Source organism: Heptranchias perlo, chromosome 15 (assembly GCF_035084215.1).
Source record: "Heptranchias perlo isolate sHepPer1 chromosome 15, sHepPer1.hap1, whole genome shotgun sequence".
NCBI classification, from domain to species: domain Eukaryota; kingdom Metazoa; phylum Chordata; class Chondrichthyes; order Hexanchiformes; family Hexanchidae; genus Heptranchias; species Heptranchias perlo.
In genome coordinates this window covers 4,843,517-4,859,562 of record NC_090339.1, presented here as the reverse complement: position 1 = coordinate 4,859,562, position 16,046 = coordinate 4,843,517, and the positions used below count along the sequence as shown (strand labels likewise).

At 44.2% G+C, this 16,046-nt stretch overlaps 1 protein-coding gene across 1 annotated transcript in view; it reads right to left on the bottom strand.

Moving 5' to 3' along the window:
- Positions 1-3,546: 3,546 nt before the first annotated feature.
- The window catches only part of stk26 (serine/threonine protein kinase 26), a 135,999-nt gene continuing 123,499 nt past the window's right edge, over positions 3,547-16,046 (bottom strand). Inside the window, exons 8-11 of the mRNA XM_067996780.1 lie at positions 13,077-13,176; positions 12,012-12,074; positions 11,774-11,910; positions 3,547-7,245 (exon numbers count right to left, since the gene is read on the bottom strand). Of these exons, the coding sequence (XP_067852881.1) occupies positions 7,221-7,245; positions 11,774-11,910; positions 12,012-12,074; positions 13,077-13,176 (325 nt within the window). The 3' untranslated portion in view covers positions 3,547-7,220. The remainder of the gene's footprint in view (positions 7,246-11,773; positions 11,911-12,011; positions 12,075-13,076; positions 13,177-16,046) is intronic.

The window sequence follows — 16,046 nt, the reverse complement described above, 5'->3', positions numbered from 1 at the left end:
GGGGGGGATTTCACATTTCTCGATTTGATGTGCAGGGGAATCAGACCGACAAGCTGAGTCCTGAGCTAAACTCTCACATTCGTAACGATGTGCAAACCTCTGCAACAATGCGAACACTGCAGTATAATTGCAGCCGACTGGTCCAGCTATACTGTGCAAGACTGCTGTATCAGGAGTTATTGTGTATCAGGGAGCATTGTAGTGACAGAGTACCATGCACGTTCACTGTATCTAGTTTGATTATTAATCATTTTACCAAGAATAACTGGTTGAAATGCTTATTAGTGATCACTTAGAAAAGGTCACAGAGTCAGATTAAAGAAAAATGGAGGGGAAGGTCGTGGATTTCCCTCAGGAAATGTGCTTCATGGAATCCCGAATAATTGCAAAAGCTATTATTGTTATAATTTCATTAATAGGCTGAAGTAAACGTTTAATAAACCTGCTTGTGCAACACATCAAAGTAACGTTAGGTCATTCATTTATTTTAATATAAGCTGGAGTGCTAAAAGCTGTACTACAAAAATGTAGAAGGGAGCTTCAGTGAAATGAGATTGTTATTAAATTGTTACATCGAGTTACATTGAAACTGCAGCAAAGTAATAGGCCATTCGGCCCAACTGGTCTATGCTGGTGTTTATGCTCCACACGAGCCTTCTCCCTCCCTACTGCATCTAACTCTATCAGGATGCCCTTCTATTCCTTTCTCCCTCATGTGCTTATCTAGCTTCCCCTTAAATGCATCTATGCCATTTGCCTCAACTACTCCTTGGGATAGCTCGCTCCACATTCTTACCACTCTTTGGATAAAGAGGTTTCTCCTGAATTTCCTAAGGGATTTATTAGTGACTATTTTATATTTATAACCTCTTGTTTTGGACTCCCCACAAGTAGAAACATTTTCACTACGTCCACCCTATCAAATCCTATCATTATCTTAAAGACCTCTATCAGGTCACCCTTCAGCCTTCTCTTTTCGAGAGAAAAAACCCCAGCCTGTTCAGCCTTTCCTGATAAGTATATCCTCTCAGTATCATCCTTGTGAATCTTTTTTGCACCTTCTCCGTTGCCTCTATATCCTTTTTATAATATGGAGACCAGAACTGTGCACAGTACTCTATGTGTGGTCTAACCAAGGTTCGATACAAGTTTAACATAACTTCTCTGCTTTTCAATTCTACCCCTCTAGAAATGAATCCTACTGCTTGATTTACCTTTTTTACGGCCTTGTTAACCTGTTACTTTCAGTGATTTGTGTATCAGATCCCTTTGCTCCTCTACCCCATTTAGACTTTTATTATCCAAGCAGTATGTGGCCTCCTTATTCTTCCTACCAAAATGCACCACCTCACACTTATCTATATTGAGATTCATTTTCCAATTACATGCCCATTATACAAGTTTATTAATGTCCCCTTGCATTTTGACATTCTTACTTTGTATTAGTTATACCCCCAATTTGGTGTCATCCGCAAATTTTGAAATTGTACTTCCGATTCCCGAGTCCAAATCGTTGATGTAAATTGTGAACAGTTGTCCCAGCACCGATCCCTGTGAGACCCCACTTCCCACCTTTTGCCAGTCTGAGTAGCTAACCTTAACCCCTACTTTCTGTTTTCTGTTTTGTAGCCAGCTTGCTCTCCATTCTACTACTCGTCCCCTGACTCCACATACTCTGACCTTAGTCATGAGTCTACAATGCAGTACCTTATCGAAGGCCTTTTGCAAATCGAAATATATTACATCTACTACACTACCCTTGTCTACTCTTTCGGTTACTTCTTCAAAGAATTCAATAAGGTTGGTCAAGCATGACTTTCCTTCTGAAATCCGTGCTGACTATTCTTTATTATATTTTAGTTCTCTAGATGTCCTTCTATTATATCTTTGAATAAAGATTCCATTATTTGACGTTTCTTTTTGTAACCAGTAATATATAAAAGTTGAAGCATAACCATCATTGACTTGGCAAACAGCTGCCTCCAATATCTCCTAGCGAATATTTGGAACTAGCTTTGTTCCTTTCCCTGTATATCCCTCAAAGCTACTGGACTAGTGATCCAGAGGCCTGGACCAATAATCCAGAGATCATGAGTTCAAATCCCACCATGGCAGTTTGAGAATATGAATTCAGTTTTTAAAAAATCTGGAAATAAAAAGCTGGTACCAATAAACGTGACTATGAAGCTGTCGGATTGTCGTAAAAAACCCGACTGGTTCACTAATATCCTCCAGTTCAAGCAACATTGTTGCCGTAGAGATTTTCACCTTGATACTAATCCAATCAGGACCATTACATTCCAATTTAAAAAAAAGCAAGACTTGCTTTTACATAGCGCCTTTCATGACTTCAGGATGTCCCAAAGCATGTGACAGCCAATTAAATACTTTTGAAGTGTGGTCACTGTTGTAATGTAGGAAACGTGGCAGACAATTTGTGCACAGCAAGCTCCCACAAACAGTAATGATAAGATAATCTCTTTCTTTAGGTGTTGGTTGAGGGGTAAATATTGGCCAGGACACCGGGGAGAACTCCCCTGTTCTTCTTTGAATAGTGTTGTGGGATCTTTTATGTCCACCTGAGAACGTCTCATTGGAACGGCACCTCCAACTGTGCAGCACTCCCTCAGTACTGCACTGGAGTGTCAGCCTGGCTTATGTGCTTGAGTGTCTGGAGTGGGGCTTGAATCCACAATCTTCTGACTCAGAGGTGAGAGTGCTACCACTTGTTTAACACCCCGTTTAAATGACGTTTCGAACAGATGCCCCATCTCAACAGCGGTCAGAGAGCTCAAAAAAAGTCACTTGGCGATTTTGGTTTCTACACATTCACAAACAGAAATCTTTCGTTAAATTATTGTGCACAATTGGCCTTCTGCATTTGGGGTTCCTGTAGTGGTTCCGTTGACTTACAAACATGACTTTCAACTTATAAATCAGCTTCACACGGGAAAATCCAGTCTATAAGAGGCAGCGTTCGAGTGTTTGTGATGAGAAACCTTGGCTGGCTTCCACAGCGTCCAAGACAGAATCTTTGCCAGGTTGCACAGACTAGGCTTGTATTCCCTTGAGCATAAAAGATTAATGGGTGATCTAATTGAGGTGTTTAAGATGATTAAAGGATCTGATAGGGTAGATAGAGAAATACTATTTCCTCTGTTGGGCAAGTCCAGCACAAGTGGGGGGCATAACCTTAAAATTAGAGCTAGGCCATTCAGGGGTGATGTCGGGAAGCACTTCTTCACACAAAGGGTAGTGGAAATCTTAGATCCCCCAAAAAGCTGTTGAGGCTGGGGGTCAATTGAAAATTTCAAAACTGAGATTGATAGACTTTTGTTAGGCAAGAGTATTAAGGGTTATGGAACCAAGGTGGGTAGCTGGAGTTAAGATACAGATCAACCATGATCTAACTGAATATTGGAATGGGCTCGAGGGGCTGAATGGCCTACTCCTGTTCCTATGTTCCTCCGGCAAACCTGCAAATACTGTACCATTGCAAGAAACAGTCTCCGTGATTTCCAACAAACACTCAAAACAACCAAGGAGGATGATTTAAATATTTATTCATAAAACCATTCAAAACCCATGACTAAGAATAACAAAACGTTATCTACAAAACAGATTTACAAGACTATTAATGGCCACAGATCTGGCTGACATAACTCGCTCTCCCGACTAGATCCTCACATATTTCTATATTTACACAGCTATCTTTTTTTTTTACACACACTTACAAAAATATTGCTTTAAATCAAGACATTAATTGTGGCTTTTTAAAAATTACTTCCGAAACAAAATGATAATTTCTTTTCAATCTAGAAAAAATTGGCCTGATTTTGTTAAGTTCAGATGAAAAGTTACCTTGTTTGTCTGGGTAAAATAATATAACTGCAACAGGCACCAGCTGAAATGTAATGCGTGGCATTTTGCGATATATGCAGTACTCCACCAACACTGTGTGTGAAATGATGTGCATGAGAACACTAATGGCAACTAAGTCTCCCCCTATTTGGCCACTGATATGTTGCCTAATTACTAATGCCAAACCAATCACTTGTTGAAATATTTGGCAATACATCTAAGCTATATATCTCTCTATATCTATATCTATAGATAGAGAGAGAGAGCATATATATATATAAATAAAAAGATATTTCCTGTAAAGGTAAAATTTACAGAGCGGGCAAAAAAAATAAAGATACAATTGGATATCTTTACATTGTGCTCCCTCACACAAAACAAAACAGTCAGAAACAAAGTATAAATACCCTGTGGTGATCGGTAACAAAATATATACACATACTGGTCTCTCTCTCTCTTGGGTTGGATGTGGAGACCGTCCATTCCAGGGTAGCCTGGCGAGCACTGCAGTGGGGAGATCGCAGGACCTTCCTGCCTTATTCCGAGATGGGTCCCATGGCTGCACATGTCGTGACCTCAGGACCGGAGAGAACTCGTTCACTCTCCGTGCAGATTTACACTTCAAATAAAAACAGACAACGCTGCAAATACTCAGCAAGTCTTCAATCCGTTCCTTTTCTTGTTTTTTTTTGTTGAATGGGGCCACCTCTCCTGCCAACGAGAACCACGGCCACCTGCTGGGAAATCTGCGGGGCGGGAGGGGTGGGGGGGAAGAGCGCACCTGTGATTTCCCAATATTCGGGGGCACGTCAAGCGGGAATCAGCACCTCCCTCCCCCCCGACCACACTGTACGCAGGATATCGGCCCTCGAGATTGATTTGATTTTAAATTCAATCACATATTTACAAGCGAGGGGGATTGGCTTGCTGTCAAAGTTCTCTCTCACCGAGTGTCATCGGAATCCACAATTACTCTTCACCCTTCTTAAAGCAGACTTTACAAATAAATGTACAACTGCGTCTGGCAACCAACCTTTCACCCTGGTATCGTTCTGCGATCAGATGAGTGACACTAGTAAAAGAAGACGCCCACAATCGAGATGTTGGTAATAGATGACCAACAGAATGTTTGTGAACTCTGGGGGGGCTACAAATATACCGAGAACAGGCAAAGTCAAGGGAGAGATTGGAACTGAAGAGAACTGGCTTCATATAAATTGATGGAGGCTCTGTAGAAGATACCTTAGCAGAATTTTGAATGAGCTTCCAGCCTAATTCTACTGAGACACAGGAAGGATCCTATCCAACAGGGAGTGAAGTCCTCCTTCTCTGAACGAAGGTCTCCTCCAAACACGATGGCTCAGCTGCCATACTTGACAAGGCCGAAGCAGAAAAATGTAGAATCTCCTTTAAACAACTCCATTTCTGGACGTATCATCTTCCTTACTTAACTTCTGCCGTAGGCCGCTCAGCAACCCCCTCCTCTCCCCAAAAAACGTCAGAGATGGGATGTGTGTGTGTGGATTCTGTCTCTCCAGTGGCCTCTTCTGCTTCTCATGCATTGGGATGTACAGCAAGTTCACACTGTGAGTCTACACATAGTTTCGTGCCTTTACCTGGACTGTGCCTTTTCATACGACCACTTTCAACAGCTGTCTGTGTCATTCAGGAACACAGTCCAGGTCAGCCCCTTTCAAAGCAGAGAATGCCAAAACGAGTTACAGAATGAGTCAACAGCACAGCTGGGGCTCCTTAAAGACACACAAGGCAGCTTCCACCTCCCGAGCCACACAGGAGGAAATCTGGAAGACTATTGGTTTGGAGTAATGCTCATGTACATTTATCAAATAATGTCTTGAGTGCTTTAAGGTTTAAGTTATTCTTGTAGGGACCTGAGGTAAAAAGCTCCTAGGAAACACGACTCATGGTACGAGAGAGGTGTCATGTATGAGAAAGGTGGACTTGCTTTAATTGTTTTTTGTTTAAGAGGAGATAATGTTCTTTCTTTATTTGAATAATGGTTCTGTTCCCTTCTCTTGGACATTCTGTCAGAACGTAATGTGGATCTCAAGCGGTTTCAAAACACTGAGTTAAAAAGGTGGTTCTCGGAAATGTTATATTTCTGCTGCAAATTAACTTTGGTGTGCAACAGGATGTATAAACTAACACCTAGCAATGTACTACAAAGCGCAGCCAGCATAACGGGTCAGTATGTTATGAGAATATTAAATCTCATAGCTCAGGGTGTCCAAGCTGCTGTCTTGAGAGCCACGTAGGCTGTGTGACATGGAGCCTTAGGGTTGGTTGGGAAGGACACACATTCGCATTTCTATTAATTTGTATACGTTACCGACATGAACAGATTTTGGGGTCCTGATTTAGAATTTATCCACCAACGAGGCAACAGCACAAAGAGAACGGCTCTTTCCAAATCTTCAGGCCTACAGAATTCAAACAGGACCAACCAGCAAGCAAGAAAAATACAAGCCTGAGTTGGTGCGTTGCTGAGCCTCGACAGATTGCCAGGGCTTTCGGGATGGACATCCTTGGCATAGTCGGTTTCAAGATAACCATCGCCTTTACATGGCACCAATAGTCAAGGAGATGGGAACAGGAGTGTGCAATCCTTCTGAATTCTATCACGCTGAGGCCTGTTTTGGCATGAGGTAAGGTGAGGTGTTACAATGTGCCTCTTCTGATATAAACACACATCTTCTCATTCACTGCTTCTATTTTCCATGATCTTGATTTTCCAGCGGGACTTAGATGCAGAGAAACGAAGAGTTTGGACTAAATGTGTGCGTTTGTTGCTAGTTTTAGAATAATCCGCAACTTCCTTGTAACGTCACATAACTTCACCCTCTTCCTTTCCTCAACCTACAATCTAGCCTTTATTTCCCTTAGATCAAGTAGTTGCCTCAGGTCTAATCCTGGTGGAGTGTAATGGAGACTTAAATAAACACAGCTGCTTTACACTTTCCTAAACAGACATTACCAACACGAATGGCATTCAACTGAGCACAGGTTTTGAGATTTCTATTTAAATAACGAGGATGCACGGGCGGGCGGGCGGGGTTTCTCCCTGTTTAAAAAACAATCTTTCAACTGTTTCAGGCTTCCCAGCAGTCAACTGGGAGTTTTCTACCTTGGCCTTACCATGTACATACGTAAAGTGTTTACCATCTTTTTATTGACAAAACTCATTTTTAAAAATACGAAAGAGATAAGAACTGTTTTGTGAGAGAACGAAGACGCACGAGGCAAGAAGAAACCTGCTCTTCAGTCCCGGGGTGTGATGTTTTCGGACAGTGTTGATCTGTTGGGACCAATAAAAGAGTCCGAGTCGGCAGGTGACGTCTTTAGGATGTATCAGTGGCTGAAAACCTAACGAGGACAAAAAGGGCATCAAATTAGAAGGAAAAGGCGACATTTTACAAAGCACAATGGCTTCTCTGCAGCGATTAGCTCTCCACTCTACTGGGGGATGGTGGTCTAGTGGTTATGTTGTTGGGCTAGTAATCCAGCAGGCCTGGACTAACAATCCAGTAGAACAATGAGTTCATATCCCACCACAGCAGTTTGAGAATTTGAAGTCAGTTTTATAAAGTCTGGAAATAAAAATCTGTTATCAGTAAAAGTGACCATGAAGCTGTTGGATTGTTGTAAAAACCCAACTGGTTCACTAATGTCCATTTAGGGAAGGAAACCTGCCGTCCTTACCCGATCTGGCCTATATGTGACTCCAATCCCACACTAACATGCTTGACTCTTAACTGCCCTCCGAAGTGGCCCAGCAACCAACTCAGGTGTCTCAAACCACTACCAGTGGTTCAAAAAGGCAGCCCACCACCACCTTCTCAGTGCAACTAATGATGGGCAATAAATGCCGGCCTTGCCAGTGACACCCACATCCTGAGATTGGATGTAAAATATAAACTTTCAGGTACTTTGTGCACCGATAAATGTAGGGATGGCTTAATTTAAATAAGATCGATTACAATACTTGGGGACACTATACAAGAGGGACTAACAGTCACCATTGTACGTATAAAAGTCTTTGAAGGTGGCAGGACAAGTTGAAAAGACTGTTAAAGACACACGGAATCCTTGGCTTTATTAATAGAGGCACAGAGTACAAAAGCAAGGAAGTTATGCTAAACCTTTATAAAACACAGGTTAGGTTCCAGCTGGAGTATTGTGGCCAATTCTGGGCACCACACTTTAGCAAGGATGCCTTAGAAAGGGTGCAGAGGAGATTTATTAGAGAGAGGTACTAGGGATGAAAGACTTCAGTTTCATAGAGAGACTGGAGAAACTGGGATTGTTCTCCTTAGAGCAGAGAAGGTTAAGGGGAGATTTGATGGAGGTTTTCAAAATCAAGAAGGGTTTTGATAGAGTAAATAAGGAGAAACTGTAACCAATGGTAGAAGGGTCGGTAACCAGAGCACACAGATTTAAGGCAATTGGCGAAAGAACCAGAGGCAACACGAGGAGAATTTGTTTTACGCAGTGAGTTGTTATGATCTGGAATGCACTGCCTCAAGGGGAGGTGGAAGCAGATTCAATAATAACTTTCAAAAGGGAATTTGATAAATACTTGAAGGGGAAAAATTTGCAGGGCTATGGGGAAAGAGCAGGGGAGTGGGACTAATTGGACAGCTCTTTCAAAGAGCCGGCACAGGCACGATGGGCTGAATGGCCTTCTTCTGTGCTGATTCTATGATCTGTATGAAGAGGTTACTGGGCAGATAGCTCAGAGGTCACAGGCTTTTCCCTGGAGAACACTGACAGTGCTGCACATTTTGTACTGATCTTTGTGTGGTCGAAAATGAATGAGATGCAACACAATATCACTCAGAGGGCGCTTCAGTCATGCGATTATGGAAAACCTGTCTTATCGCATAATCCAGCTGTTGCGGGTGACTTGTGACACTAAACGGACGTTTTGATCGGGAAGTGGCAGCTTCCTGTTCTGTAGCACCACTGTAAATGGGTGGGTTTTTCAGGAGACCATTTTTCAAAGTTCATTAAGCGATGAAGACATCACAAAACAACTCTCGTCGTTTTCCGATCTTCACACTCTTCCCTTGGAGAGAACAGTGTGAAGTAGTGGGAGGATTCGCAGGCTGATTATTAGTCTGACAGGCCGCGACATGAATGCTCCTTCCATGGCCATAACCATCTTTATAGCAGCCTGTAGGGTGGTTAGTCTGATATGGCAGGAGGGTTTTTTGGGCTCCCACTCACCGGACTCGAATATCCCGCTGGATGTTAAACCAGAATTCAAGTCCAGGGCCCCGGTCCCCGCCCGGCGAGACCGCCCAGGGCCCCGGTCCCCGCCCGGCGGGACGGCCCAGGGCCCCGGTCCCCGCCCGGCGGGACGGCCCAGGGCCCCGGTCCCCGCCCGGCGGGACCGCCCAGGGCCCCGGTCCCCGCCCGGCGGGACCGCCCAGGGCCCCGGTCCCCACCCGGCGGGACCGCCCAGGGATGGTGTTTAAACTCTGCACCTTCTGCCTCAGAGGTGGAAATGCTACCACTGAGCAAAAGGCACGCTCCTCTTGTGAGGTGACGGGCTATGAATTGGATACTCCTCTTTGGGCTTGTCTTTCATATTTTACCTTCATTCCTTTTATCCCTTGTTGGATAGGAATGAATTGCACTGGTAACACTGAGTCCATTCAGAAAGAACGAGTTTCCTATTTCATCACTTTTCAAAAATACTGACCGAACCTTTGCAACACAAGGATTTCATTACCCCTGCATGTATTATCAGGAGTGAGAACAGAAAACAAATAACAGGCCATCAGCCAACATTTCCTTCAAAACACGTCAACTGGGCGAGTCAACAAGAGTGGGAACCCTGGCAGTTCCCACCCAGTATTCTTTTCCAGGATTTGACACAGCCAGCAAGAGGTTCTGAGGCAGCATTGGGATCCTGTAATAGTGATCAACTTGGCCAGCAGCCCAAATGATCACTAGAACCGACAGATCGGTGTCTCAGAAGGTACTAATCCCAACGTACACTGTGGTTCCTGGGATTCACAATGAGCATCGCACTGGTCGGCAGTGAGTCAGCTGGTCACCCGCAGGATCCAATCGCAGTTAAGGACAACTAGCAGCCTCTTGATAATGGCTTACACTAGACAGTTGTAACTTTGATAATCTGCACTAAGGAAATTGCTTTTCAACATTGGGATGCTGCCACTAAACTGATCGCTATAAACAACTGCAATAACAAAGAAAGAAAAAAGAACTTGTATTTATATAGCACCTTTGACCACCCCCAGGATGTCCCAAAGCGCTTCACAGCCAATGAAGTACTTATTTGAAGTGTTGTCACTGTTGCACACAGCAAGATCCCACGAACAGTGATGAAAGAAATGACCAGATAATCTGTTTTAGTGATGTTAGTTAAGGTATAAATACTGGCCAGGACACTGGGAGAACTCCCTTGCTCTTCTTCAAAATAGTGCCATGGGATCTTTTACGTCCACCTGAGAGGGTAGACGGGGTTTAACGTCTCATCCGAAAGATGGCACCTCCGACAGTGCAGCACTCCCTCAGTACTGCACTGGAGTGTTAGCCTGGATTACGTGCTCAAGTCTCTGGAGTGGGATTTGAACCCAGTAGCTCCTGACCATTCCAAGCGACTGATCACTAGACGCAGCGATCGGTGTAACAGGATTCCATTGTGGTTCTAAACACAAATGGCAGCCTCCGGACCCCACAAGAAATATCCAATTAAGTCAATCTAACAAATCAACGGCAATTCCTTGTGAATTATGAAATTTATCCTCGTTCTCTCCCAGATGTTCTAAATCACCTTAATTTAGTTTTGCTCATTGCAACTGGGAGAATCTACTATTTTTTAAGGGCAGGGCGTAACCTCAAAGATGCACAATGTATTATCCCACTGCTAAACTGCAGCAATGGTGGAGCAGGCCTGAAGGGCTGAATGGCCTACTCCTATTCCTGTGTTGCCTGTCTCCTTAAGGCCACAAATCTCGATTGCCGTAAATAGGCACATCCTGGGGGCAACTACAGGTTGACTGCTGTTGCAGAGGGAAGTTTGTAGCTTGGCTGCAAATTTCTGGCTCCGGGTCAGAAAATGCAACAGTAGGAAATGACTGCCCCTATTTTCTCTCCCAGAGGTTATTTATTCATCGGGGAATCCCCCATCTGCTCAGTTGAGGTTTGATGGTGCAAATGAGGCAGAGACTGTGCACGTGTAACACTTTCTGGATCTGATAGAGTCAGACAGATGCTTCATTTAGATAAAGCAAACAGTAAATAAAGGGGAGGATATCAGGGTGGGAAATGCAATGAGAATTTTTCCGATTGTTTTTAATTTGTACAACAACAACTTGTATTTATACAGGACCTTTACCATAGTAAAACGTCCCAAGGCACTTCACAGGACCATTGTCAGACGAAAATCAACACTGAGTCAAAGAAAGAGACATTGAGACAGGTGATCAAAAGCTTGGTCAAAGAGGTAGGTATTAAGCAGCATCTTAAAGGAGAAGAGAGAGTGGAGAGGTTTAGGGAGGGAATTCCAGAGCTTAGGACCTAGACAGCTGAAGGCATGGCTGCCAATGGTGGGCCGAAGGAAGTGCAAAGGGCCAGAGTTGGAGGAACGCAGAGATCTCGGAGGGCTGTAGGAGGTTACAGAGATAGAGAGAGGTACAATTGTTGAAGCTGGGAATGAGTGTAAGAGAACTGATGAAATTAGTGCCTCAATGAGATATTACTAGCATGGATTTATTTAGATTGAGAATGGATCATAAAGATAAATAAATAGCAATACAGCTAAGTAAATAACACACTATAATTAACATCAGATTTATTACTAATGTATCAGTTACAAACACACAAGACCAGTGCTTCAAACATTACCCGACAATGAACTGACCTTTGAAACTTGTCTATTAGTTTCTTTATCATCTTCTCCGTGATGCCAGGGCAGCTTGCTTCTACCATGTTAATGCTTTTTTCAAGTTCATCTATTGCTTCAGTCTTTCCTGCATTGCCTCTTTTCTGTTCCTTAAGCTGGTTTGAGAAAGATGCACAGGTTTTAGTTCTGTTCGAACGCTTTCCCTTGCAAAAAACAAAGCATGCTCCTTTAAAAGGGGCCCCCACATTTTACCTACCTCAGCAAAGAGAGGAGCGATCACAGTCGATAAACATGCCGATAACTTCTTGAGGTCTTGGTCCTAGATAATGAAAGAATGCAAATGTTAACGATTGTTTAGATCAGTACTAATATAGTGGTGGAAGCACGCCGTCTTCTGTCTCCCCAACTCCATTCGCACTTCACTCACTATCACGGTGTCAGCCGTGGCTCAGTGGGTAGCACTTTCGCCTCTGAGTCAGAAGATTATGGGTTCAAGGCCCACTCCAGAGTCTCAAGCCCATAATCCAGCTTAACGCTTCAGTGCAGTACTGAGGGAGTGCTGCACTGTCAGATGTGCCGTCTTTCGGATGAGACATTAAACCGAGGCCCCATCTCAGGTGGATGTAAAAGATCCTACAGCACTATTTCATAGAATCATAGAAGTTACAACATGGAAACAGGCCCTTCGGCCCAACATGTCCATGTCGCCCAGTTTATACCACTAAGCTAGTCCCAATTGCCTGCACTTGGCCCATATCCCTCTATACCCATCTTACCCATGTAACTGTCCAAATGCTTTTTAAAAGACAAAATTGTACCCGCCTCTACTACTGCCTCTGGCAGCTCGTTCCAGACACTCACCACCCTTTGAGTGAAAAAATTGCCCCTCTGGAGAAGAGGGGCAATTTTTTCACTCAAAGGGGAGCAGGGGAGTTCTCCCTGGTGTCATGGCTAATATTTAGCTCTCAAGCATAGATGATCTGGTCATTAGTTCATTGCATTTGTGGGACCTTGCTGTAAGCAAATTGACTGCTGCATTTCCCACATTACAAATCTCTTGACTTGAACCCACGACCTCCTGACTCAGAGGTGAGAGTGCTACTCACTGAGCCAATGCTAATTATCAGCTCCTCACACTCCATGAGTGGAGGTTGTACAAACTGATTAGATTCACAGTTATGCGCATCACCCAAATAAACACCCAGCACACGACTCAGTGGAACATTTATTTCTCAAGTTATGTAACCCTATACTTCAGGAATTAAGGAGGGAGAGGAACGAGAGCTAGGTCACTCCTTGTGGCAAACTCTTAGTTACTTACTGTTCCATTCTGCAGTTTCTTTGGGTCAGGTTTCTTTCTCACTGTGGTGAAGGACCACTCGATGGGCTTCGCATTTTTGTTCTCCTTGTCATTGCTTCCACTGAAGGAGAAAAGAACAGCGGGTTACAGGCCAGTGCAGGAGCTTTGATTCCCATCTCTTAAGATTCAATGCTACCTTATTTACAGAACCCAGGTAATCTCACACATGTGGACTCTGAGCAAAAGGACCGATTATTGCTTTTCTTTGTTTCCACCCCCCCTCTACCCCAACTCCAAACGCAGGGTGAGAGCTGGCCTGAGATTCTGTGGGGCCAGCACTCCAAGTATTTTGACCAAATAGCCACTCTTCGAGAGTAATCCTAGACAGTGTTCACAAGCTCTTCAGGACTTTCTACAGGAAGGCCTCGCACCTGAGCCTGGTGAACCCTAGTTGATATTGTTACTGGTCTCCAAGCACTGGGATGTAAACTGCAGTAACACACCATTGCTGCGCCTGAGAACCGTTAATTCAGCACAGACCCGGAATGAACTCTCCTGCTCCGTATGGATCAGTACCACACTGGGCTGTGAATTTACCCATTCAGCCATTGGCTCGTCCTTCACATCTTATTAATGTCCAGTTCAATGGCCTGCCCAGAGTCAGGAACATTTAGGTTTGGACTTCCGGCAAACCTAGGCATTGCGCCATGCAATGGAGAATGGCCAACACTACAACAAGGTGAGCAAGGAATTTCATAATGCCCTGCAAGAAAGAACTTCCATTTATATCGTTCTTTATTACATCTCTGAGTTTAGTGTCAGCCTTGACACTGAGTCAGAAGGTCATGGGTTCAAGCCTCACTCCAGAGACTTGAGCACATAATCCGGCCTGACATTCCAGTGCAGTACTGAGGGTGTGCTGCACTGTCAGAGGTGCCGTCTTTCGGCTGAGACGTTAAACTGAGACACCTGCCCTCTCAGGTGGATGTAAAAGATCCTATAGCACTGTTTGTAGAAGAGCAGGGAAGTTCTCCCGATGTCCTGGCCAACATTTATCACTCAACCATCACCTCCAAACAGATTGGCTCAGACTTAAGATTTGTGGACAGCTTCTACAGTACCAGAGTACAATAGAACAGAGTCCTAATTATCCCCAACTGAATCCCTTACAATAATTTGGTGTTAATATTGGATAGCCATGTGGTGAAGGAAAGTATACTAGAGCCTGGTCTTTAGCTGCTTCCAAGCCTTTGTTCACAGGGATTCTCCTTACACACCCACTACACCATAGATAAACTCTCCTATCAAAAGGATACATGAGAGTCCCCAATCAATACCCACCACTTGAATACAATTAACCCTCATTGATATAAATCATACAATTAACATTTGGTGCCTTCTCTGTATAATGGATATGAACATGTCTGCTGTGGGATTTCCAGATACACAAATCTGTTGACTCTTTTTCAAACAATTTAGACTTGTTTGCTGCCTTCCAGCTTCAGGGATCTGACACACACTGACCATCTTTCAGTCAGGGATCTGATACACACTGACCATCTTCCAGTTAGGGATCTGACACACACTGACCATCTTCCAGTCAGGGATCTGATACACACTGACCATCTTTCAGTTAGGGATCTGATACACACTGACCATCTTTCAGTCAGGGATCTGATACACACTGACCATCTTTCAGTCAGGGATCTGACACACACTGACCATCTTCCAGTCAGGGATCTGATACACACTGACCATCTTCCAGTCAGGGATCTGATACACACTGACCATCTTTCAGTTAGGGATCTGATACACACTGACCATCTTTCAGTTAGGGATCTGATACACACTGACCATCTTTCAGTCAGGGATCTGATACACACTGACCATCTTCCAGTCAGGGATCTGATACACACTGACCATCTTTCAGTTAGGGATCTGACACACACTGACCATCTTTCAGTCAGGGATCTGACACACACTGACCATCTTTCAGTCAGGGATCTGACACACACTGACCATCTTTCAGTCAGGGATCTGACACACACTGACCATCTTTCAGTCAGGGATCTGACACACACTGACCATCTTTCAGTCAGGGATCTGACACACACTGACCATCTTTCAGTCAGGGATCTGACACACACTGACCATCTTTCAGTTAGGGATCTGACACACACTGACCATCTTTCAGTCAGGGATCTGACACACACTGACCATCTTTCAGTCAGGGATCTGACACACACTGACCATCTTTCAGTCAGGGATCTGACACACACTGACCATCTTTCAGTCAGGGATCTGATACACACTGACCATCTTCCAGTCCCTAATACAGCCGGTTGTTTATCAGCACCGACAGCTACTCACTCCTGCCAGGCAACGCAGTAGAGCCCTGTCCTCACCCACCATCAATACACAGCAAACCTCATCAGATAACGATTAGGGCATTGGGGCAAACTGTCACCAGTCCACTGAGATCAAACCTAGACTCACACCGTGGGGAGCTCTACAATAGTGATTCCCACAAACTTGAGACAATTTAAAACAAATGAATTGTCGGGATGTGGGTGTCGCTGGCAAGGCCGATATTTATTGTCCATCCCTAGTTGCCCTAAGGAGGTGATGGTGGGCTGCCTTGTTCAACCACTGCTTTGCAGCAGTTTGATACAACTGAGTGGCTTGCTAGGCCACTTCAACAACAACAACAACAACTTGCATTTATATAGTGCCTTTAATGTGGTTAAACATGCCAGGACGCTTCACAGGAGCGATTATCGAACAAAATTTGACACCGAGCCACATAAGGAGATATTAGGACAGGTGACCAAAAGCTTGATCGAAGAGGTAGGTTTTAAGGAGCATCTTAAAGGGAAGAGAGAGAGGTAGCGAGGCGGAGAGGTTTAGGGAGGGAATTCTAGAGCTTAGGGCCCAGGCAAATGAAGGCACGGCCGTCATTGGTGGAGCGATTAAAATCGGGGATGGGCAGGA